The sequence below is a fragment of the Podospora anserina genome, chromosome 5 (assembly GCF_000226545.1).
Source record: "Podospora anserina S mat+ genomic DNA chromosome 5, supercontig 1".
In the NCBI taxonomy this organism is placed as follows: Eukaryota; Fungi; Ascomycota; class Sordariomycetes; order Sordariales; family Podosporaceae; genus Podospora; species Podospora anserina.
This window is the reverse complement of record NW_001914837.1, coordinates 662,725-687,527: the sequence shown is the minus strand read 5'-3', so window position 1 is coordinate 687,527 and position 24,803 is coordinate 662,725. Positions and strand designations below refer to the sequence as shown.

The window sequence follows — 24,803 nt, the reverse complement described above, 5'->3', positions numbered from 1 at the left end:
GCATTGCCATTGAGATAACGGGGGGCGGTGATGTTGAAGGTGTCTGAAGAGAATCATAGGACCACTGTCTCGCGGCCGGGGCCGGAGAGGACCGACACACAAGAGATAGGTATCACGACGGCCTTGGTGCTCAATTTTGCTGGGCCGCCCCCGGAGCGCCCCCAAACAGCAACATCCTGCGACGGACCTTCGCAAGCCGGTTCGAATAAAACACCGGAATCGCCTGCTGAGAGTGCTGAAGGGGTGCATTATGTGTAAGCCGATCTGGCTTGTGTAGGACCTCAGCGATTTTGGCAATCAGTTGCATCGCGGGGAAGATTGACGCATCTCAATCGTGGTGGTCTTCATGTCTCGAGTGTTGGCGCAACGGCAAAATCCAACGCCCTAGAGAGGTTAGTCAATTAGCGCACGCTGACCTGCCAAGAAGGGGTGCATTTAGCGCCCGCGGCTGGCGGCAGTTCGGAGCCTCGAGATGGTGTTTCCATGGTGGTGGTGCCATCCCAACACCCATTGCCATCAAATCTTGGTTTTATGTATGCGGTAAGCTTCCCGTGCCAGTGTACGAGCCCAGCCAGTTGTCCTTGGTGGGAAGGGTTTATCGAACCAGCTCTTTATCGGATGGCATCTGGCCACCCAGAGCATCGTTTAGGGCTGAAGCATAGGGACGCGGACCGACTCGTGATGCAGGCTGACGGTGGTACAAATAGCATTTCTCGTTGATGTTTCTCTGTCGTTCGTATCTTTGTGGGCAAAATGTCGGCACCAGGTTGAAAGAGGAAGCTGGCAATGGATTTCTTGTGACATGGTGTAGGCAGCAAAGAATCGAGGAAAACAGAGGGGTTCTGCGGCACGCAAGATCAAACCCCACCAAGCCTGAATTGGCTTACTCCACATATTCCAACCACACAGCACGGACCAGTTTTTTTTGGAGAAGTTCTTAAATCTCCTCATCACAAGAATATTTCCGGTGTTCATCATGTTGGTTCTTCTCATGGACTGTAGGCTCCTGGCGAGACCCAACCAACACCAACACCAAATTAGATTCCACACTAGCACAATGCTTTTCAGCGTCAGTCTTGCATTTTGCAAAGCATCCCTCCCTGTCTTCTGCAACCGCAGCCTCAGGTGAGATCCTGGATTGCCAATTGAAGCTTTCCATTGTCTGCATCAGCAAGCTCAACAGCTCAAGCTTATCGCTCAAGATTTCTACTTACTTAACCCGTTACTACCTCTCATCCTCGGCTCCATCCTTGTTTGTAAACTGGAATGCACATCTGTGGTGGTAATGTTACACCCTCGCATAACTGAGGCGCGCGAGGGAGCGTCTGCGCCGTGAACTGACATTGCTCCCCGGTCAAACAACACCAAACAAGCGCGGTATTTCGATAAGGGGTGATTCCTCCCTGGACCCTTCCAGATGAATGTAAACAGCGAGGGCAGAAATCAAGGCCTTGTCGCAAGCTTATTGGATTTAATGGTCTTAGCAGTTGTCTGCAACAACTTCACCGTACTTACTGATAACTAACATATTTTAAACCGGAGCAACGAACAGCCTGAGAAATACAGTTTAAATAAGCCTGATATCGAAAACGGACTTCTCAGCCTGTAGTCCCTGAGCCGCCGTAGTCTGCGCCTGAAAAACGCCAACTCGTCTGTATGTGGGCATATCCATCAGACTGCTGTTCTTCTCTGCCACCACCAGCAGGCCAACTGGATACTCCGGCTGCGAGAATATCAAATCGTCTGTGTCAGGATCTACACCCACTGGAGCCGAGCCAAAGGCTAGAACTAATGCCTGAATATCTGTAAGACAGTCCAGTTTGGCAACATCTGGCTCCTTGTAACTGCCATTGTTCCTCAATCCCGACGACGTGAAGCCATCTATTGCGCCTCGAGCCCACGCCTCCACAACCCCCTCTTGAAACAAATCAACCCTATAGGGATCATTATCAGCCAGAACGCTAACGTCTGTTGGGCGCAGCGAAACCGGACGCAACGACCCAGTCAGGTCGACGTAACCACCTTTCACCCTGCCGAATAGATCTGAACCCAAGGGCGCCACATAAATGTGGCGAATCTTGCACTCCGTTACCAGTGGAAGGGAATGAGACTTTGACCATCCAACCTCACCTTTCCACGAAGCCCAGCTCCAAGACGGCGCACAGAATTTGGCTGGTTTGACCGCGTCGTGGCGGGTGGACCAGAGCAGCGCCCTCACAAAGTCACCTCTCCATAGTCCTGCAAAGTATTGGTCATCAAGTCCAACATTGAAGCTCCGAGCCAGACCGGATATTGCCGGCAGTTTATCTTCCTCGACCGTGAGGTTCCGGAGGGAGTACTCCGCAACCATGGCCCGCCACAATTTGTAGAGGTTCGTCTTGTCTCTTCCCTCTGTCGTCTTGCTGCTGTTGTCGTCTGATGGACCAGCCAAGGCAGAAGAACTAAGTCTTTCCTGCCAGCGATGAACATTTCTGTAGACTGTAGTGCTATGCTCCAAACACCGTTGTGTCTGACACCGAAAGAACGACGTCGTGTCCCGAAAGTACACCACCCTGCTCGACAGGACATCTTCCTGCAGCGTCCAGCCACGCGTCGCCCACGAGCAGCCAGACATATGGCTGGGGTTGTTTGCGTCCCAGGCACTGTACTCTTGATGCCAAGAGAGTAGATACGAGCCTGACACGGTTCCCGATCGTGACTGAAAGGGGACAACAGCAAGTGGGCCAACTCCAGGTCGAGACAAGAACCCAGAATGACATGAATCTCCAGCTGCGGCAACGACAGTCAGATAGGCGTGGCGGTACACCCGAAACATTAATGCCGCTTCGGTCTCCCAGTCCTTACGGTTGTCCTGGATGATGCAGAGAGCATCTATCCAGATATACTGTATGCCTAGGCGACGGGCCAAGAGGACCAAGTCCCGATGGGTGCCTGGCATTATATGCTCTGGGATTGTTTCAAGCCGTTGAGGCAGCGTTGCGATGGTGGTGGTTAGCTGTGGTCGGGTCTGAGATGGGGGACCCCAGCAATAGCTTAGGGCAATGTACCGCGTCGTCAAAGGAAGGCTGGCCCCGGAGACCTGAATCAAACGGGGGGTTATACCATCATGTGTTCCTATGTATATGAGCCTCGTGGGAAGCCAGCTGGAGTCCACGTTTTGGCAACTTGGATGCTCGTCGTCGCAGGTTCTCAGCCAGGTTTCAAGAGTCTGTATACTACCCTGGTTGAGTACGTCGGTTGATGGTACTTTCAGAGTAATTCCCAGACTTTCAGAGACAGCCGCTGCAATGTATGTAAGCCCTCGATTCGGTAACGACCAACTTGGACATCAAGAGCGACGTACTGGAGCCGGGATGTTGATATACCCTCACGCGCACCCGCCAGTCTTGCGGCCATCCCTTAGACCCAAAGGTCAAACAAAGTGAGTGAAGGCCATCCTCTTCCTCGGCGTCATTATTTCCAGCGAGATCATTCGTGACAACCATCAAGTCTGAGCGCATCGTATATGCCGGGGTGTCCAGTTTAACTGTAACAACCCGAGGGCACCCTGCTGTCTCTGTAACGGCGGCATATTGCTTAGGGAGTCGTTCCCGGAGCAGATGGCAAAGGAATGCGCAAAAGCTGCAACCGTTCTTTGCCGACAAGCTGAAGTGAGGTAGGTCCGGGAGCGTGTCACCTCTCTCCCAGCAAGTCATGAGGTCCAATGCTCCAATTGCGTCGCCCGCTACATCATCGAAAGTGATCCCGACACATTCTGGGCAGAGGGTTTTTGCCTTCATATTTCGATCCATGTTTGGCTTCAAGAGGTAGATAGTGCCTTGTGGATAAATGGTGATCCGCGTGTCTTGGAGTGCGGGGTAATGTTGGATCATGGCATGCATAAGGTGGCACAGCACAAACACGAAATCTGGAAAGGTAAGCATCGAGGTAAGGACGGCTTCAGGGCTATCCAACGTCTATTGATCTATAGATTGGGCCTTAACCCCCTGGTCTGTAGTTAGACACCCACCTGACACTCAAGATGTCAACCGGAATATTCTAAGAGGTTGCTTGGCGAATCAGTTGACAAAAGTGGCCTGGGCGCCGGCGAGCTAATCATGGATGAATAACCCGAGTCAGGCTCGATGGAAGGTTTTGCAGACGAATGCACGCTCTGCTGATGATGCGGTGAATCGACCTGGCTATAGGGCGAAACACAGGGATATGAAGTCGCGGACGGAGGGGTCACCCAGTTCATCACCCTTTCACGAGTCTCCAGCACCTTGTTCCTTCTCGAAAGCCTCACCTTCAGTCGGTGATATAGACCGCTCAATCGTTGCTTTCCATTTCTTTTCGAGCTCCCTGACAGGGCTTCTGTCATAGGGTGCAAAGATGGTAGGGTGGGTGTAGACTGCTCCCCAAGAGTTGTCACGTGGCTGTCTAATAGTTTTCTGAAAAGATAGACTTCGTTCTGTTTTTTGGCGAATTGCCTGGATTGCTCCGCGAGGGCGCTCAGAGGCAGTGGAACTCTAAGAACGGGCTGCAGAACTGACAAGGCGCTGTCTGAGGAGTCCGTAATCTCTCGTATCGTGCAAGCTGGCTGATGCTTTTCTTGGGTGAGGCCATGCAAGCCGACTTTGTGTTGGGTCTCTGCTATATCATGGTCTTGGCCAAGCTCATAGTCGCCCATGGGCATAGCGGAATTCCCTGTAATCTTTGGCGTTTCGGTCCAAGACAGTTCCAGATCGGCCTTTGTTGGGAGAGCGACTTCATCCACATCAAGCTGTGCTCGAATATCAGACAATGTGCTCTCTAAAGGGACTACATGAGCCTCGCCAAGCGCATCCACAGATATGACGTGACCGTATACTTCGTGTGTGGTCTCGCTCACCACCCATGATCCCGAATCTCCAGGACGGAGCTCTAAATAGATATTAGCTATGTGTCAGCATGGAAAGGGCGAGGGTTGAGCATCATACCTGAGTCGGAGCGCAGGACGAGGTCTAGAGTCTGCAAAAAGGTCCTTCCTGGGAACATCATGATAGATGACCCATTAGACACTAGAGATCCCTTTTGGAGACCGTGGCTGGTCATAACAACCACGTCTATCTTCTGCTGTGGTTGCAACGGCACTCTGGAGGCTAACAGATTGATTCCAAAAATGCTTGGCGGGTGGCTATCGGGGGCGAGGTTGGGGAGAAGAACGGCAGTGTTCAACTTAATCAGAGCCCAGTCATGGTTGGCTGAAGTTGTTGAGGAAAGGCGAAGGGAATCATGGGCGACTTTACCAATCGAGGTCATCGCATTTAACTTCGGAGAGTGGCTCGGTTGTGGGTATGCGTCGCTCTCGTTTAGCTCAGATATCGAATCTGTGTCTGTAAACTCCTCTGAGTCGAAATCATCGTCATCCGACCGGTCAAGGTCATTGCTCCCTTCCACTGGATGACTTGCTGTGAGCCCAAACACTTCAGTGATTTCTCCTCTGGTGACGGTTATTAAGCCGCCAAATGTTGCAATTGTTTCTGCTGCATCGACCACCATACGGATGCTCATACCGCAAAACGTAACTCTCCCGTCAAGATGGGCAAAGACGTCAAGCGTGTCCTCTGTTGACAGGCGTATTACACCCTTGTCTAAGATATAGACTTCGAAATCGGGCTTCAGATCTTGTTGGATGTGTTCCTGAGCAAAAAAGTGTCTCACCCTTTTTGCAACGCGTTTCTCACACTGTATAACGATGAAAAGCTTGGCCGACTCCTCGTCAGAGCCCATGTACTTCAACTTCATTGAAATGTCCCCCGGGTGCGCTTTCTTATTCCCCTTGGATATCGCTTTCCAGAGCGAGTTGGTGTATTGGTATCTGAAGTCGAAGAAACGATCCCGTTGGTCGTCGGAAATTGGCTTGTCGAAGACCTGAGGAACAGAGACAGGGACCGATGTCCGATCCAAGAAATTGTGTTTGTTTTCTTGGGGAGTGGAGGCAGTTGACCCGTAGCCTGAATCGGCTCCGCTCGCGACTACAGAGAATGCATCCGCATCTTGCGGACTGGGAGACTTTTCGAGCTCCGCGCTGATTTGTGCAGCGGAAACATCGCCCTTTAGATTCAGAGAAGCAAGCTTCTCTTTCAGCTGGGCAGCATCCGGTTCAGCACGAGGAGGGTTGACTCGCATTGGCAGAAGTGCAGTATTGTCGGAACTGTGGTTCTGAATCTTGATCGCGCGAAGTAGAGACGTCATGCTAACAGGTAATTAAAGGTAGAATTCCAGTGGTCGTCGATGGAAAGGGGGAGGGAGACAAAGATGTCGGAAGAGGATGCCTTCCGCAGTCATCCAAAATTCGCTTGACGTACCTACGGGATGATCCATCCAGACACAATTGCACGCAGAACGAGGCCTATATCCCCGCACTTGCTAATCGGTACCCAATGCTGGCTGCCCAAAGGCTGAGCAACTGCGCCGCCGCCCGCGATGCGTGAAGGCTTGAGCCAAGATCTGCGATTGGACTGCGTTGCCTAGATGCGCAAGCATTCCCCGAGTCCGGCATCGGCAGCTGTTGTACCCCCTCACCGAAACCCGAAGCCAGTCATGGAGGTGTGTTACAATACTTCAATCACCTACCTACAGACTTGTGATCGAGGCTTGATTTCCTTCACCAAGATTGATTTTCTTGGATCTACGAACCGCCATGTCTGCACTACCACTGAATTCTGTCGAAGATTCACTCTTCCCAAGGCTGGGAAAAGTCCTTTGGGGCTGGGAATTTTGCAATGATCTTGAGTCTGGGAAAGAGTGCAATTCAAGGAGCTGTCCTCATCGACGAATCGGCCAACTTCGACGCTTTTTCCAGTTTTACAAAGCACTGATCTTGAACTATGTCGACAGCTGCTCTCCCGAAAACAGGCTATTCAAAACACACCAGGATCTTCACCATGCGATTCTCCAATTAAAGGCAAACCCAGATCTCACCCGAGCAGAGCTTTGTGCCTTCATCGCCAATCAAGGGGCCCACAGAGAACCAAGGCGAAGTAATCTACTCAATGCCAGCAGTCTTGTGGTCAATGTCCTCACCATGATAGATTGCTCAGCGCTCTATCAGTCACCGGACCGTCTAGAGACGGGTACATACAGGCTCCACTGGAAGGATGACGTTCCATTTAGCAAATACATACAGGACCTATTTCCCACCACGAACCATCCGATTCTCAGCTTCAACGAAAGCCTTTCTTCCATCGAGATGAAGTCAGAACTTCGTGCCGTCAAACTCCAAAAACGACTACGAATGCGGTTTCGGGATACCCACGATATTCAGGACCACTTGAAATTGGATCGAAACCAGAATACACTCGAAATTTATCACCATACCGCGTTCCTCAAAGAACAGCTTCGGCTGACGAAAAGTGATGGAGACTTTTCCCTTCCATCTAACTCTATCAGAGTGTAAGTATCTGAGTTCCCTCCGAAACAAAAGAGAAACCAGCTGTCTAACGACACAACAGTGGAGCTCTCCCGCGTCAACTGGTTCTCGAGATTCTAGACTCCCTCCAAACCATCATCTTTCCGTTGAGCGATCCAAAGTCAAAAAGGCTTCTCCGGTCTCTGACAGAACAATACTCTCTTGATCCTGATATCCAGCACCTGGAGGTCAGCACCATACGCAAGACAGGCGAGGAGAGCATCGAATACGTATTTCTCGCCGACAGGCTGGCCGCGCTGCACAATGAGCTGCAGACTCCCAGGCCACGGGGCTGGCTGGGCAGGCGACTGGAACGGAAGAGCGGGGCGAGGTACATGCTGATGGCTACCCTCTGCGGTGTTGCTTTTGCTGTGCTGCTTGGTATGGCGTCGTTGGCGGTCACCTGTTACCAGACATGGATTGCGTACCAGGCTTGGCAGCATCCTGTTTCTCCCTCGGGTCCTTGATGAGGGTACAGGTCATGGAGATAGGGTATCTATCTACCTAGGTACTAACTTGCTGTATAGTCCAGGTCTTCCCGGCTGTTGAAGGGAGCTTCTTGGTGATGAAAAATGGACATGATGAGGCACATCAATGACGTCCTGGGTGAAATGAATCCAAGGTCAGACTGGTAATGTGGAAAAAAGAAAGGGGCTGGGGGCACTTGAGATTGGGAGGGAATACGGCAGATCCACCTAGGTGGTGACTTGGTGGCCAAGCCTTGCGTGCAAATTTTGTATACCTACCTCTCGAAAATAGAACAGAAGAAGGAGTTAGCACTGGTGATCATTAATTTGAGCAGTTAGGCTGCTGACGAGAGCAGTGACGATCAATAAGTGACTGCGCAGCAGCCTAAAAGGACTTGCCTGCCGGGCGAGGAAGCTGAAGTCCGAGGAGCCGTGCCTCTTTGTACCAACTTTTGTTCCTGTCTGGGTGCCACGGATCTGACCAAGAATGAAGGTCCGGCTTCCATGCATTAGTTTACGCGATAGTCTGCATATAGGTATTCATTTCGATTTGAGTACAACAGCCAATCGACAATGACTTGGCTGATCCAAGAAAGTCAGAAAACCTGCTGACGATGTTCAGGTGCAAGTGGGTGATGGAAGAACATATTTGAGTCTCTATATCCGTAAGAAGATTACCAGTACTCACTGAGGTCACCAGGTCCCGTGCGGCCATTGCCTATGATATCACAGGAGGAGTGGGTTCCATATAGGCCAGGTCATTTGGGTAGCTGGGGTCCCAGGAGATGCCTTTCGGAGCTATGCTGACGTGTTGGGCTGGCGACCTAGGAAAGTCACTGGCTGCGAAAATGAGGCTAAAATGGCCAAAAAATGGTAAGCAAATTGGTATTACAGTAGTTGGTTGTTTTTAAAAGTAAACAGTAAGAAAATCCAGCCCCAAGAGCAAACCGGTGTGGGTCTGGGAAAACCTGGGCCCTTTGGTGCCCCACATGACACCACTCATGGTCAGGCTGACGATCGTTGTCAGGTTGTCCATCGAGATTCTCCTCGAGATACGTCGTGTCATAGCTTGGTTTACTGGAGCTGAGGTGCTCTCTGTAGTCTGGAAGAAAACGGCTTCGAGGCAAGGTCGGAAAAGCAATAACATGTAGTACCACTGCGCCGGACTCATCCTCTGCCAAGGTGGCCCGAAGGAACATCAACAATACAGGTAAGCGCCTCCAATACCACCTATCTTCACTGCGTCATACCCTCTTCCTACCAAATCATAGCACATCTAGCGCTAAGGCTCGGCTAACAGAGCTGACGTAACTAGGGCTGTGCCATTTCAGCGTGCTACCTTCTACACGTGGGAGTCGGCGTTTGTGGTCCCCAGCGCAGCAGTCCTTTTGATATACCTGATACAGAATAAACCAAGGATCATGTTGATCTTGTCAACTTCCTCTTACTTAAGTGATCAAACCTTTACGGCGGGCAACCTTGCAGCTTCACAGATCGACAGTAAGCTGAAGGATGGTCTCGGACTCTGGGAGTTGAAGACCTAACCAACTATGGCGATGGAATGCCTTGCGCATCCTTACACCAAGACTGAAGAGATAACTTGTAGTTTACGTCCTGTCGGTAATGCTTAGGACAGGTATATAAAACCCAGTTCATGTCGACATGAAGTCTTGTTTTCCCCTTCTCATCCTCATCCAGCCTCACAAAGCCCAACAAGAGCAAGCAGCCATACCTTAGACTTCAGGAACCAACAGAAAAACATTTTCGACATGTCTTCCCTTACCGCCGCCTTCATCGTCGGCGCCGCTGTTCTCTCCGGCGTGCGTGCCTCCCCCGTCGCCAGCGCCAACGCTGCTGTGTCCACGCCTTCGTTCCTGACGACGATTGGCCTTGACCCCGAGGTCAACATCACCAAGCGTGATGTGATCGGAAGATTGCCCAACGGTGCCGACGACATTGAGCACCGGTTCCAACCTGTCTTGGACTTTGATGGCGATGGCTGTTACTACACCTCGGCCATGGACGACCAGGGCAACCTCAACAACGGAATCCATAACCCCGGTGACGGCGTGCCCCCTGGTTGCCTGGCCCAAAACTGCCGTGAGGAGAACCGCCTGCAAAGCAACAACGTCTACAGTCGCGCGCGGTGCAACAATGTAAGTTCCCCCTTCCGGCGGAGTTTTCCAATCACCTGCTAACTCGCGATTGACACCAGGGATGGTGTGCCATCATGTACGAGTACTATTTCGAGAAGGACCAGCTCATCTGCGGTCCCGCCTGGGGCAACGGTCACCCCCACGACTGGGAGCACGTCATTGTGTTCGTCCAGGACGACCAAGTCAAGCGTGTCGCTCCCTCATGCCACAATGAGTACCCGACAGCTACCAACGAGCCGCGCCTGCACGATGGCACACGCGCCAAGATCGTCTACCACAAGGATGGTGCCCGGACTCACTGCGTCAGGATGGCCGCCGAGGCCGACGATGATATCGAGAATTACACCGGCGAGTGGTTTCTCGGTGAGCTGGTCGGATGGAACCACTACCCGACTGTTGACTTGCGGACAAAGTTGGTCAACTTCCACCAGGATGCCAAGCCGAAGCTCAATGATGCCGACTTTGCTGCTGCTCTGAAGGCGGCGGCCGGTGATCAGGTGCCTGGCTTCAACCCTGACTCGGATAGCTGAGTAACTCTCAGGTTGATGGGCGTGTCAAGGTTGGGGTTCTGGTCCAGCATGGGACGCAAAACTGAAGGTTGTGAGAGTGATTTATTCAGGTTCTATAGAGATGCGCTCAGTAAGCACATGTAACTGTCAGGGAGGGAAATAGGCGTTTCATTGCCCACACTCGCTTGATATGACTTGGCACCGGTTTGCCCACCAAGGTACCTATAGATAGATGCCTACACAATAAACCACAATGCATTGTAAGATAGGTACTACCTCAAAGACATAGTGCACTCCTGCCTTTCAGTAATATACCACAGTAGGTAGGCAAGTCCAATGGGGCGGCTTCTGCATAAGTACCTCGTGTTTGGAAAGATCTGCTGGTGAGGCTGTGTAAGGAGAGAAGGGGAGATATTGTGGAGTATTGTGACGGTGTGGTATCCAGAAGGATTATATTGCGGGGTGTGTTGCTCTGTGAACAATGGTTGAAATGGGTGACAGGGCCAGTTGTCTAAGGCCATATGAGCTTGTTACCTACCTAGTAACCCTTTGTCCCAGCTCTCTTGATCCTTAGCCTCAGCCAAATCCCAGCTACTTCAGTCGTTTCTCTCAGCTTCTTCAGTTGTTCATCTCAACCTCCGTAAGGTAGTAAAGTGTTTGATAACAGCACCACGCCCATGAAGAAATGCCTGATTAATATATGTTTGGAGACCTTGAGCAAGGTTGGAGATTCCCATGCCAATGGAAACTAGCGGGAGACGTTCTATTTGTATTTAAAAACTGTTAATTTCTGAGAGGATGTACTCAAGGCCCAGAACATGTGAAGACACTTCGATGCAAAGACCAGACAAACATTGTTCCCTAATTCCGTTCGCGTGCCAAAGCCACCCTCATATCTTCATCCCATGCAGAATCCGTTGGATCATATTACAATTGCCCACATCCTTCAAAATGAACATCATGCCACCAGTTGCCTGCAAACTCGTCTTCCCGCAAGACCTCCAGCTAGCAATGTGCTAAGGAGGTCATGTCTAGTCCTGCACCTTGATAATGACCTTGCCCACATGGCTGCCAGAGTACAAATAGTCGAACGCGGCCGGTGATTCATCAAACGTAAAGACTCGGTCAACGAGCGGGGCAAGGGATACCTTTTTCTCAGCCAGAAACTGATTCAGCTCCACGAAATCCTGCTTGGAGCCGACACCAATACCCCTGGATCACTCATCGTTAGTGAAATCATTGTCCTTGGCAATCCAGAAAAAAGAAACAAAGGAAAAGAAAAAAGAATATTCTTTTATGGCAGTGGAAATAGCTTACTTCAACTTCGCAAACTTCGACATCAACGCCATGATAGCACTTGGCTGCCAGTCGCCATTGAAACCGGCCAAAAAGCCAACAAGAGAGACGACACCACCACGTGAACGCAAGAAACTGATATCTTCCGGAAGAGACGCCGGTCCAGTGTTGTTAATGACAAAGTCGACGCCCTTGCCGTCGGTGAGGCGCTTCACTTCCGAGACTTGGTCAGAGACGGTCTTGTAGTTAATGGTACCGACATCAGAGCTGAGCTTTCGGATTTCCTCAAGCTTTTTGTCAGAGGAGGACGTGATGATTGGTTTGATGCCCGCGGCAAGGCATATCAGCAAAGCAAACAGACTGACGCCTCCCGTGCCTAGCTCAATCCGTCAGTCACTATTTCACTATCATGGGTCAGTAAATGAGACACAAACCTTGCAACAAGGCACTTCTAGGATTCGGCGCTTTCAAGTTGTCGAGAGCAGTCCAAGCCGTGACACCGGCACACGCGATAGTGGATGCCTCTTCCCACGACAAGTGCTTGGGCAATTGCACAAGCTCCTTATCCTCAAAAACCGCATACTCCCTCAGAACGCCATCAACATCACCCCCAAGTGCCTGCATCGGCTCGTCATCGCCTGCAACAAGATGGCCGAGATCGAAATTGACCGAAACATGGTCTCCGATGGCGAAATCCTTCACCGCGCTTCCGATAGCCGCAACCTCAGCAGCTGCGTCGGAGCACGGAATGCCACGCTCAATCACATCCACTGGGTAGCGCCCGTTCAGCATGCCGACATCACGAAAGTTGAGGGAGACGGCGTGGATCTTGAGGAGGACATCGTGCGGCGCAAGCTCTTGCACCATGGGTTCAGTTGAGGGGACGATGGTCCTCGGCAGGTCGCCGGTGGTGCGCCTGAAGGCTTTGTATGTCTCTGGAATAGGCATGACGGAAATTGGAGAACTAGAGTCGATGCTGTGTGAGACGAAATCTCAAGTTTAGAGAAACGTATGGTCAGTTTACATGATGAGGATGCGTAGATATATTCAAAGTTCAGCTGTCAAATGGGCCAATGGTCATTAGTAATCTTCCCAAAGCTCGACGTGGAGAAATGCTTGGCCATCTTGGAGACTTGATGCTTGCGGGTTAATTACAGGAGCCATTTTCCCCAAAAATGGTTCCCCAAAAGCCGAAAAAAAGAAGACGCAATAATACACCCGATCGCGAGTAGATACACTGGAAATGACAGACACAACAAAGATAATCACAGTGCTATGAGATGTTGGATGAACAGTAAGTACATGGACAATTCGGAGCACCATTGCTTGTCGTTGATTTCCGCAGACGTCATCCGTGCCATGGAACCAGATCGGACTCCGCGGCGGTTATCTCCACAATTACATAATCACCATATTTGTAAACCTCCTGTCTCTAGAATCCTCGATTGATTCTTGAGAGGAATCCAGAACGGTGATCTCAGCCTGGGACTTTGCTGATTGACGCAGACTCCCAACCGGCAGAAGGACCGTAAAACCACAGCCTCCTTCATCACTTATAAAACCAAGCATCTCAAAGCCCCCGCAGCAGGCTCAGCACGGGTGCACACGTAGTAACCCAACCAAAGATTGGTGCAGCCTAGGTAGGTACAATCAAGTCATGTCAGCACTGGAGTAGGGGTCTGTCGTCGACGAGACAAATGGGTAGACTTACCGGCATTGACCTGCGTGTTCCAAGACCTAAACTGGGCCACGGTGATGCCGTTTCTCGAGGCGATGTTGTCGCACTGGTCCCCAGATGCAACCAAGTGCCAACGGTTACAGGTACCAGCGGTGCCAGGCATGAGCGGAGACGGTGCGGTGACAGGGACGCCAATGCAAATGTAGTAGTCGAGCCAGAGATTGGTGCAGCCTGTCCTGTTTGTCAGTCGGGGTACGAAAGAACTTGCTTCAGTCACGCAGACAGATGTATGGAAGAAGGCTCAACTTACCAGCGTTGACCTGGCTATTCCAAGTACGGATCTGGGCTATGGTGATACCGTTACGGCTGGCAATGGTATCGCACTGGTCCCCGGAACGAACCTTGTACCAGCGGTTGCAGTTGGATGCGTAGCCAGGCATGACTGGGGAAACTGTGGGGGTCGGGTCAGACGTGGGTGTGCTTGTCGTTGGAGATGGAGTTACGCCTGGAATGCCAACGCAGACGTAGTAGTCGAGCCACAGATTGTTGCACTGTGCGTTGATTTGTGTGTTCCGGCTGCGAAGCTGGGCGACCGAAACACCATTCCGGCCGGCAAGTGTGTCACACTGGTCACCGGAACGAACCTTGTCCCAGCGGTTGCAGTTGGATGCGTGACCGGGCATGACAGAGGAGACGGTAGGGGTAGGGGCGGAGCTTGTTGTGCTTATGATGGGAGAGCTTGGGGTCACGCCGGGAATGCCGAAGCACACATAGTAGTCGAGCCAGAGATTTGAGCAAGCTAATTTTGAATCTTGTCAGGTAAAAGAATCTTCTGATGGAGGCTTTTTGAAGATAAGGTACATACATGTGTTGATCACGTTCCAGCTTCTCAATTAAGCTGTGGTGATGCCATTCTTAGCGGCAACAATGTCGCACTCATCACCAGGCACAATCTTGTAAAAGCGGTTGCAGTTGTTGACAACACCAGGTAAGAGCGGGGAGACGCTCGGACTGGGAGCAGAGGTGCCGAACGGCTGGACGGTCGACGAAGGCCGAGTTGAAATGGTCGATGAAGGCGGAGAAGAAGTGACGATGGAGCTCTAGGTGGAGGTCGTTGTGGTGAGCGGGGTGCTTGAGAATGATGAAGTTGAGGTGAGAAGGGTGACAGTGGAAGAGGAGCTAGGCTCCGGGAGAACGTCGCCGTAAACGCAATACGAGGTATTAGGTTGGATGACCAGGAAATGGCCCACCCACAGAGGTGGCCCACATTGGCTTGAACTTACCAGTGCCATTTTCCACATTAAACCCTCAACAACCCTGGACCTCCGAAAGCCCCCCCAACTTTATATTCCACCCCCAGAGGTCAAAAATGGACCATTTCTTTTTCTTCTTTTTGCTCCAGGTACCCATCAATGGCCAAATATACCGAGGAAGATCTCGCAAATGCCGAACAAGACATTCTTGCTGGTATAAGCCAGCGCCAAGCGTCCGACAAGCACGGGGTTCCACGTTCTACACTGAGGCACCGCATCTTAGGAACCCAGGTTTGCAAACAGGCCCATGAAAATCAACAGCGGCTTACTCAGGGCCAGGAAGACCTCATCGTTCAATGGATCCTTCGTCAGGAAAGCCTTGGCTACGCTCCCACCCACGCCAACGTAAGAGCTCTGGCGGCCAGTATGCTGGCTGAACAAGCCGATATCTACTCCATTGGGAAGCACTGGGTAACCCGCTTTATTGGCCGTTATCCTAGTATTAAAACGAAGGTGGGAAAGAAGATTGATTACGCTAGAGTTAACGAAGATACCCCGGAGAATATCAATAAGTTCTTTAACCTTTATTCTACCGTTGACTGGATTAAGCCCAAGAACAGGTATAACTATGATGAAGTAGGAATAATGGAAGGTCAGGGAGAGAACGGCTTGGTTGTGGGGTCTTTAATGAGGGATAAAAAGTCTGTATACGTTAAACAGAATGGAAAAAGGACCTGGACTACTATGCTGGAGTGTATCTCCCAGGATGGGAGAGTCCTCCCCCCCGGGGTAATCTTCAAAGGCTAAGACCTTTAAAAGCAATGGTTTAAGGACCAATTCGATAAGGACTGGTATGTGGCCGTATTATCGAACGGTTGGACCAGTAACGACCTGGCCGTTGGATGGCTTGAAGAGGTCTTTATCCCAAGGACTCAACCAAAGGACCCATCAGAACCACGTCTTCTTATTTGTGATGGCCATGGCTCACATACCACTGACGACTTTATAATCCGGTGCTATAGGAGTAATATTTACTTTCTTTTCCTGTCCCCCTACTGCTCTCACGTCCTTCAACCCCTTGATATTGGCTGCTTTTCTAGTGTGAAGAAGGCGTATAAGAGGCTTGTGGCTGTAAACGACGCCCTCACCAACTGTACGCCTGACGGTAAGGTCGACTTGGTCCGGCTGTATGACTTTGCCCGCAAGCAGGGCTTCAGGAAAGAGAATATTGCCGGCGGCTGGCGTGGGACAGGATTATGGCCCATACGTAGGCGCAAACCGCTCTCTTCAAGCCAGGTGGTAGTCCCTGTGGTGCCGTTGGATCTCTCTTCAAAAACACCTACTTTCCATACCGTGGGGGATTCCCAGGTGGCCAAGAAGGTCAAGGACCTACTCAAGAACCATACGCCGGCCGGAAAACGGCTTGCGGCAAGGACTCTCACCAGTACTATACTCACACTGAGATCTGAGGTATCTATCCACAAAGCTGATGCGGCAAGGCACCAACAAAACGCCCACAAAGCCCAGGACGCAAAGAAAAGGCGCAAGTTGAATAGAGAAGATTCGAATTCCAAGTTTGTAAGGCTTTGTGACCTGGAAGAGGCTTGTATTGAAGGGAGGGTGGTGGAGGAAGAAGTGGTGCCTAAGGAGGATGTGGAGCAGCCGGAGCCAGCCGAGCCTGTGCGGCGTAGCACACGTTATCGGGTTCAAACCCGGCGTAAGAGGGAAGCAGACGAAATGTCTGACTCTGACAGTGATTGAGCTACATTTTGGTATAAATTCCATAGAAATTGACCCCAATATTGGTCTTGTTGTGGGGAGTGTAAGCATTCAGGGGTAATCTCATTAAGGTTGTGTGGCTGGTGTGGGGGTGGTGGTCCATATCCGTGGGTGGGCCATTTCCTGGTCATCCACCCTAATGTCGAGGTTGGGGCAGTTCACGTTGGGGTTAATGCGCTGGAAGTCGGCAAGAGTGATGTACCAGTGGTTTGCAAAGGCCTGGCATGTGAGCGTGTTGCTGTCGGGAGCGGCATCAAGATAACATTCAACTCTGCGGCGAACCTTTGTGACACGACCCGAGACCAAGGAGGAGCCCGGAGAGGGGAATGAAACGTCTCAACTGCATCTTGCAGAGTAGGTAAGGTATGAAACAGTAAGACCAAGCTACCTAGGGGGTTAAAGAATGTGATGGGAGATGCAGGCAACTGACGAAGGTTATGATACTCTTGGGGTTGACGTGGATCTTATACCTCAGCATAGAACGGTTGAGATCGTTACAACTAGACACGCGGATCTGGACCAAAGGTACCGACTCAACCCATCAAGCAACATGATGTGATTACGAAGCAGTCTTCGTGTTCCCGACGGGACTCGAGGAAGACACCATCGAAAGTGAAATCAGACTCTGCCTGTAGAAGATTTCAGCTACGCCTCCAACGCAGAATGCGATACCACCTAATTCTTGCCAGGTGAATCATGTTGTGGACCAACAATGGATCGGATGTCAAGCAAAGATGGTCCTGACAAGATCCTATCACCAACACCGACAAGACCCTGTTAGCAGTATATCGATGGGCACCTCGGAAGTTCCTGTATGCCAAGTGTTATTCTCGGTGACAGCCAATTGCATACCAAGGAGAGACGTTACATCTCGCCATTAAGGGACACCCGTGACAATGCACGAAACCATCCACTCCTCAGAACGATAATATTCGGTAACCTGAACAGTTGGATCAGCACGTATTCAGCCCTGTCAAATATTAGTTGCATCGACTCTTAAATTGTTCTAGACCGCCATTCAGCGACGTCGATAGTAACGCAAGGCAAACCGCAGGTGATCGGCTGACTGTGCCTCATCGAAAGGGACTGTGCAGTTGCAGCGGCAGCGGCCCGGAAGCGAAGGTGGAAGGAGCGGTCCGACTGACCTGATGTAACGTCTGGTCCCTTGCAGATATGGGCGACCTAGATCATCAGTAAATGCTTGGACGTTAGTCATGAAGAATACCATAAATGGGTCGTATGCAGCCAGCTTTTGATTTGTGATTGGCCCTTGGTCGTGCGAACCCTTGCGTGTTCTGACCACAATTTGGTTGGCGACTAGTGGTGCAACACCTCATGCGTTTATTTTGCACATTACACAGTATGCTTTCTCCATATTGCCTTGTTTACACTTTGAATCAAGCACTCCTTGACCCAAATATTGTCCTTAAATTCCGATTCCTTTTCGACACCATCCAAGTCCACCATCCTCCATCCAACAACCCGGACCTCATCGGAGGACCAGACAGCAACGCACCAGCACAGCATCGCCCCCCCAACAGATTGCAATCCCATGCGTCTTCTTGTCGGGACCCTGTGGCCCCTTCTGGGTGTTTTTGGAGCCATCACCCATGCTGCCAATGTGATGGAAGTTGATCTTGTTTTCCCACGCAACGAGACATACACGACCGATCAGCAGATGCCAGTCGTCTTTGCAATCCGAAACGCCCAGCTTGGACCCCTTCTTCAGCCATCAATCTCATATCAGGTCCGGAACATATCCGACCTTGGCCAGTCAGGGCCCTCGAATCATCACCTCTTCCTCAATGTCAGCTGGACCGATTATGAACCCTACTTTGCCTACACCTTCATCAACATGACCGCGGAAGGGGCGTTCCAAATATTCTGGTCCACCAGCTGGATATATTGCAACCAGACCAGCGGCAGAAACAAGATCGTCAGGGATGATTCCACCGAGCTTTTGCACTTCATTGTCAAAAAGGACGCCCCGGCAACGGATCTTGTCGCCGTTACGGCCAACGACGAGCCCTGCAATGCTTCTCCTGGTGTTTCCATCAACATTTCTAACATGACGGCCGTTCCTTCCTTCCCAGACAAGGGCTCTTGTGCTTTGATGGACGCTTCCAACCCCGTAGGTGTCAGTTCAGACCCCTGCCGGGTAAAGATTGATGAGCCTACGGCCGAAAGGATCCAGAATAACCTTCGCGAGAGATTGTGCAGTGCCCTCAACCCCGACCGCCCCGCTGATTGCACGACCAAGGATAACGCGGCGCAGTCCGGTGCTGCGGTAGGCATAAAATGCCTCGCTGTTGCTATTGTCATGGTTGGCTTCTTGGCGTAGGCCAACGATCTGCATGTTGGGAGTGGCAACATAATTAGTTCTCTTCATATTCGTTTCTCTCACTGCCCGGAACTACTGGGATTAATCTTCTCATCAGGTACGTACTTTATTGATGTACCTAAATTAGCACCCCGCAAGGACATGGTGGCGGGAGGTCAGGGGCCATGGCACACGATAGAGGTTCATTGAAAATCAGGAGTAAGGGGCAAGGCCAAGTTACTTCCCCATGTCCATGTCATCCATGACTCTATGCAGGTGGTCATTCGAATATCTGGGCGGTGGGCTGGTTTGAGCCTCCTCAGTTGTTCGAGGCCCAATACATCGGTATTCCCCTATGTGTAAGTGGTATCATTTGACTCAATGGTCCCCACAGGGACAAAAGAATGCCTACCCAAGGCAACAGTCTGCAACGGTGACCGGCCTTCATGAGTACCACTTTATTGTGTCCATGGACCTTTTCACCAACAGCGCCAACAGAAACAAGGGGCTAGCGGTACTCGAAATCTGTGTGCAGGGCTCACACATGGACTTTCTGTCCCACACAATGCAGGACCTCGATTATATGAGTACAATTCCCAAGCATCTCGTTGAGAAACTCACTATCATCACCTCTCGGCTTGCTCTGGTCTCTAGGTCACGGGCACGTGTATATCTTGTCAGTTAGGTCTTGCACCGTTACACAGCTTTTCTTGAAGTGCTGGCTAACGCTTAGCAAGGTGCTCAGGAGACATTTCCATGCCTCGTTTATCCTGGCAGACGACAGTCCTCGGGGCTGTAGGCCTCTTGCTGTCCACAGATGTGGCTGCAATGGGGTTTGAGCCTCCTGTGCGGACACCGCATCCAGGCTTGCTCTTCCTTTGGCCCAGATTTCGAACAGATTCCAACTTCGGAGGCTGTGGCCAGTGCCGATGTGGAAACTGCTGAGACTATGGAGGTCAATCTTGAGATTTGATGGTGGGAAGAAGGCTTTAGATTGCCTGCCGCTGGCATTCGTTCCCTGATCCAGCAAATCCGTACCTATGTTGCTCGAGGACATGGCGCGACGGACACGCCTTTCATCATTTTCGGTCAGTCTGGCCAGGCTACACTCGGTATTTACATTGGTCAGGGCCTTCTGAACCAGGGACTTGGCGAATCCGCTCTACGCATTCTGCAAGACAACCTCGACAGGCTCAATGTCTTGACACCACAGCTCGCTATGCAGCTCTGTGGGTCCGGCTATGACAGCACCCATGTGTTTGGCGTCGCTATCATGAGTAATAGTACCTTTTCACCTATTCAAGATGCCATCAAAGGCTGGGCCAATGCCACTTGCCTTTCTTTCACCGAGTCGACCACCTTCCCTAGTGAGGCCAAATTCTTGACCCCACTTCTTCGTGCCAACTCCACGCTCTTGCACGACAACACAACACAAACCAACTCCACACTACGTGCGAGAACGCTCCGACATGGACTTCAGCAGCGCTCGCAGGCACTCCAACAACGAGCTACCTGCAGAACCGTGCAGGTGGAAGCAGGCAATGGCTGCGCCGAGCTGGCAGTCTAGTGCGGCATCACTCCTTTCAACTTTGACCGGCTCAACCCCGGGATTTGCGGCTCTCTTCGTCCCAAGCAACATGTCTGCTTTACCGAGGGGACCCTTCCCGACCTTTGACCTAAGACGAAGGCGGACGGGTCCTGCTTCGATTACTCGGTCAAGCCGGACGACAACTGTGCCAACCGTGCCGCCGAATACGGCCTACAGGTGATCGATATCGAGACATTCAACAAGAACACCTGGGGCTGGAATGGGTGCCAGTTGCTGTGGGTTGGAACGAGGATGTGCTTGAGCTCAGGGACAGCCCCCTTCCTGGCCCCCGTCGCCAACGCTGTGTGTGGCCCTCAGAAGCCAGGTTCAACACGGCCGACAGATGGCTCCAATATTGCCAATATGAACCCCTGTCCCTTGCGATCGTGCTGCAATATCTGGGGTCAGTGCGGTGTGTCGAAAGACTTTTGCGTTGATACGAGAGGCAACGGTGCTCCAGGGACAGCAGCTCCAGGTACCCATAGCTGTATTTCCAACTGCGGAAATGCTATCATCCGAGGAACCGGAAATGGTGCCATCAAGCTTGCCTACTTTCAAGGCTACATTCTGAGTCGCCCAGGTCTCTATCAGGATCCCTCCCAGATCGACACGTCCAAATACACACATCTGCACTTCGCCTTCGGCACCTTGACCCCTGATTACGAGGTTGAGGTTGGCGACACACTGGCTCAGTACCAGTTCCGCGAGTTCAAGCGCCTCCGCAATGTCAAGAGGATCCTGTCTTTTGGAGGTTGGGCTTTCTCCACTGACCCAGCGACATATCTGATCTTCCGAAATGGCGTCAAGCCCGAAAACCGTCGCCGTATGGCAACAAACATCGCAAATTTCATCATCAAACATGGTCTCGACGGCATCGACATTGACTGGGAGTATCTAGGAGCCCCTGATCTTCCAGAGTTTGATCCCGGAAAGGCCGAAGACGGTCCCAACTACCTTGCCTTCCTGATCATACTCAAAACTTTGCTGCCGGGCCGGTCAACTGCCATTGCAGCCCCTGAATCCTACTGGTATCTGAAACAGTTCCCCATTCAGCAAATAGGAACGGTGGTCGACTACATTGTCTACATGACGTACGATCTACATGGACAATGGGATGCCGGTTCGCGATGGTCTCAAGAGGGATGCCCAACGGGTAACTGTCTCCGTAGCCAAACAAACATGACCGAGACAGCGCAGTCGCTGGCCATGATAACCAAGACCGGAGTTCCCGGGCACAAGATACTCGTCGGCGTCACCAGTTATGGCAGGTCTTTCCAGATGGCCCAACCTGGCTGCTGGGGGCCCAGCTGCCATTTCACTGGCGACCGTTTGACCTCGTTTGCAACCCCTGGAAGATGTACCGACACCAGTGGATACATTGCAGATGCCGAGATCAACGAGATTATCAACGGAGGGGGCAACGGTATCAGCGCAAGGGGCAGCCGCGTGGTCACGCGGTACATCGACACAGCCAGCCATAGCGACATCTTGGTCTACGACAATGACCAGTGGGTTTCTTACATGTCCGAAGAGTCCAAGGAGATTCGTGCGGCCGTTTATGCGTCATTGGGCATGGGCGGCTTAATTGACTGGGCCAGTGACATGCAAGTCTTCAACGATCCCCCGCCACCGAGCAAGAGCTGGAATGAAGAGCCAGACAGCCACATCGCCAAGATCAAAGCTGGGGAAGACCCAAAGCTCAACAACACCGTGTCAACGCCTCCAGGAAGGTGGAAGACGTACAGCTGCACGCATCAGGCCATCACGGATCTGTACACGGTTGGCTCTCCATCATACCGTTGGCACGCTCTAGACACGGATACTGCATGGAGGGAGGGCATCAAGCTTTACAAAGAGACATTCAGACCTCAGAGGAGGAAGCTGATGGAGAGATTGGAGCAGATCTTCCGATTGGGGTCCAGCCCCAAATGCTACTCGTTTTTATTGACGGGAGACAACTGCGACAACGCAATTGAATGCGAGAAGGGCTTGGATGAAGAAAAGTCCGGACCGGCAGCGAAGCTAATTTTTGACGCTCTTATATATATCCACCAGATGCACCACGAATACCACAACAGCCTCGTTGATGCCGCCGCCTTTGTAACCCCCAAGCTCAACAGCATGCACGACGATTTTGCCTCCATCCCGCCACCCAAGGACGATGACAAGTGGGTTAAAATCCTACTGGACCTCGTCGGCTTGGGGACCCTCACAGTGGCCGCACAGTTCTTCAACAACTTCCTGAGAACCCTTCCCTACTTCATTCCACGCGAGAGCTCATTGAACAACGCAAAGGATTTTACTATGGGCGTCATTGGTACCACCACGTCGATTGCCAAGGAGCTATTGCCTCCAGCGAAAGGAACCGACTGGAATCCCCAAGCCCAGAACAAGTTCTCGAGCTATTTGGGCGAGGTTCTCAACGGCTGGTCCTATGCTTCTGAAAAGTCACTGTTGCGTTTCTTTGACGTCCCAGATGATGCCGCACTTGATCAGCTGTGGGATATGATCAAGAATGGACAACTGAGTGAAGGGAAAATTGACGACAACGTGGTGCGACCGGACAAGCCGACGGCCAGCACAATCCGAGACCAAATTACCAAGACGATTTTTGGTTTTTGGTATTCCGCATCTTTGGCGCTTTTCCAAATCATACGCCTTCATTCTTGACTCCGGTGCCGACTGCAATGCCAACAGGCCAGTGTTGGATTACCTCTCGGATGACACGATGAATAAGGCGGGTGTGTGTGTGAACGGCCGCAGATACTACCTCGTGATGCCTGACAAAGACAAAGCCCGCATATGCTCGGAAGGCGGAGATTGCAACTGGGCCAAGTTCATACTGCCGCCTGGATTCGGCTCTATCAGTGAATATGGTGGAGTGACCAAGGAAGATTTGATCTTTGGGTCTGTCAATACGTGGGTTGCCAATGGCCGCCAAAACGGCGATCCTCTTGCGGGCAGTCCCAATGTCTTCGACTCAAACGTCAAGAAGGACCTGTATGATCTCAACATCAGGATACCAGGATTCATAAAGCTCCCTGTTTGCTCTCCGGAGCGAGCGAGGCAGACTTGGGACAGCAGTGCACACGGTTCCACACCGAATTGGCCCTGTGACGTTCCCCCGGGGCGTGGCTACTGTGGCATGTCCACCTTTGAGGACCGAACCCACGGCGGCTCCCCCTTGATCTCTGATTGTCTCCAAATCATCCGCAACATCGAAGGAGACGGCACTACCGAGTGGAGACACCAGGTGGCCGGCAAGCCGCACCGAGAGATTCTCAGTTTTGGGTCTTGCCGGTTCGGAATCGAGGCAACGCATATAGGATTGAACGTCGATTTCCGGGTGGGCGGGCAGGATGTCATCGACATCATCAACGATTCGGTACAGAAGTTCGGCAAGAACGGGCGAGTGGCTGCCAGAGGCGAGATGGAGTGCTCGGGTAGCAGCAATGGCCAGGGTGTGTTGTGGGGTATTTATGGAGGTACTTAATTGAGGTGGACAGTAGACTCCTTGTTCTTCGGCGGTCACCAGTTTGTTTTCCTTTGTGACATTATTTTCTCGGTACTTCCCTTCAATCCAGCCTTCATCGAGCCTAGATCTATCAATTGTTGTTATGGCTTTTCGAGATGTAATACACCTTTTCGCTATCATATAAGGGCTCTCAAATGTTTTTGAGACTCTGGACTACCTTTCGAAGCACTTGAACTATCTTTTAAAACCTCAAACTATCAACGAGAAGAAGGCCTAAAAATATCACTGAAAGGCGGGAGTGCATCATGTGTCTGAGGTGTGGTCCACGTGAATGATGCGAGAAATAAAGGTTGACAGAGGTCTTACTCCTTTCTATGTGAATGAAGGTATCTGACACGAGAGAGGTGTGGTAGAGCCATAGCAAATGACAGCCAGGAGGTATTACAAGGTAGTGTACATGTCCATTATTCTAACGGTATCAAGAACAAAAGAATAATCCTAATAACAACCTGCACAATTCCAAGACAATCCATTCCCATTCAACATATGTCATAGGTTGTATGGTATATCGTCGCGACGCCCTTGGACGCATCAGACGAAGCCCACGTGGATCCTTAGAGGTGACAAGGTCATGTTGTGTTTGAGCTAGACGGCAAAGAAGATTGAGGGCAAGGAGCGTAAATCACCAACTGCTGATCAGGTTCAGATATGCCGTCCGCATGACAGACTGGCATGCCAATGGTAAAGATCGACACTATTGTCAATGATCTTTGGCGAAGTTGTGGTTGCCAAGACCGCATTGCATTTTGACGCTGTCTCGTCTTGTCTTTCTACCCGTGTCACTCAGACA

The 24,803-nt window shown here is 51.4% G+C and overlaps 8 protein-coding genes across 8 annotated transcripts; 4 read left to right on the top strand and 4 right to left on the bottom strand.

Annotated features, from left to right (window-relative positions):
- Positions 1-1,567: 1,567 nt before the first annotated feature.
- On the bottom strand, positions 1,568-2,938 carry PODANS_5_1080 (uncharacterized protein; the record flags this gene model as incomplete). The annotated part of the gene is made up of 1 exon (XM_001904194.1): positions 1,568-2,938. One exon carries the CDS (start codon positions 2,936-2,938, stop codon positions 1,568-1,570), a length of 1,371 nt encoding a protein of 456 aa, XP_001904229.1.
- Positions 2,939-4,917: 1,979 nt separating this feature from the next.
- On the bottom strand, positions 4,918-6,216 carry PODANS_5_1090 (uncharacterized protein; the record flags this gene model as incomplete). The annotated part of the gene is made up of 1 exon (XM_001904193.1): positions 4,918-6,216. One exon carries the CDS (start codon positions 6,214-6,216, stop codon positions 4,918-4,920), a length of 1,299 nt encoding a protein of 432 aa, XP_001904228.1.
- Positions 6,217-6,664: 448 nt separating this feature from the next.
- PODANS_5_1100 (uncharacterized protein) lies at positions 6,665-7,420 on the top strand (the record flags this gene model as incomplete). Its single annotated transcript, XM_001904192.1, has 1 exon — positions 6,665-7,420. The coding sequence occupies one exon, from the start codon at positions 6,665-6,667 to the stop codon at positions 7,418-7,420; it is 756 nt and encodes a 251-aa protein (XP_001904227.1).
- Positions 7,421-9,668: 2,248 nt separating this feature from the next.
- PODANS_5_1110 (uncharacterized protein) lies at positions 9,669-10,585 on the top strand (the record flags this gene model as incomplete). Its single annotated transcript, XM_001904191.1, has 2 exons — positions 9,669-10,055; positions 10,115-10,585. The coding sequence occupies 2 exons, from the start codon at positions 9,669-9,671 to the stop codon at positions 10,583-10,585; spliced, it is 858 nt and encodes a 285-aa protein (XP_001904226.1).
- A 1,010-nt stretch (positions 10,586-11,595) lies between these two features.
- Positions 11,596-12,808, bottom strand: PODANS_5_1120 (uncharacterized protein; the record flags this gene model as incomplete). Its single annotated transcript, XM_001904190.1, has 3 exons — positions 11,596-11,776; positions 11,882-12,236; positions 12,295-12,808. 3 exons carry the CDS (start codon positions 12,806-12,808, stop codon positions 11,596-11,598), a joined length of 1,050 nt encoding a protein of 349 aa, XP_001904225.1.
- A 707-nt stretch (positions 12,809-13,515) lies between these two features.
- On the bottom strand, positions 13,516-14,221 carry PODANS_5_1130 (uncharacterized protein; the record flags this gene model as incomplete). Its single annotated transcript, XM_001904189.1, has 2 exons — positions 13,516-13,769; positions 13,816-14,221. The coding sequence occupies 2 exons, from the start codon at positions 14,219-14,221 to the stop codon at positions 13,516-13,518; spliced, it is 660 nt and encodes a 219-aa protein (XP_001904224.1).
- Positions 14,222-18,122: 3,901 nt separating this feature from the next.
- Positions 18,123-18,911, top strand: PODANS_5_1140 (uncharacterized protein; the record flags this gene model as incomplete). Its single annotated transcript, XM_001904188.1, has 1 exon — positions 18,123-18,911. The coding sequence occupies one exon, from the start codon at positions 18,123-18,125 to the stop codon at positions 18,909-18,911; it is 789 nt and encodes a 262-aa protein (XP_001904223.1).
- Positions 18,912-19,863: 952 nt separating this feature from the next.
- Positions 19,864-23,971, top strand: PODANS_5_1150 (uncharacterized protein; the record flags this gene model as incomplete). Its single annotated transcript, XM_001904187.1, has 3 exons — positions 19,864-20,451; positions 20,572-23,092; positions 23,181-23,971. Coding segments are annotated over 3 exons (3,900 nt in total), but the record flags the coding sequence as incomplete, so codon positions are not given.
- Between the last annotated feature and the right edge of the window lie 832 nt (positions 23,972-24,803).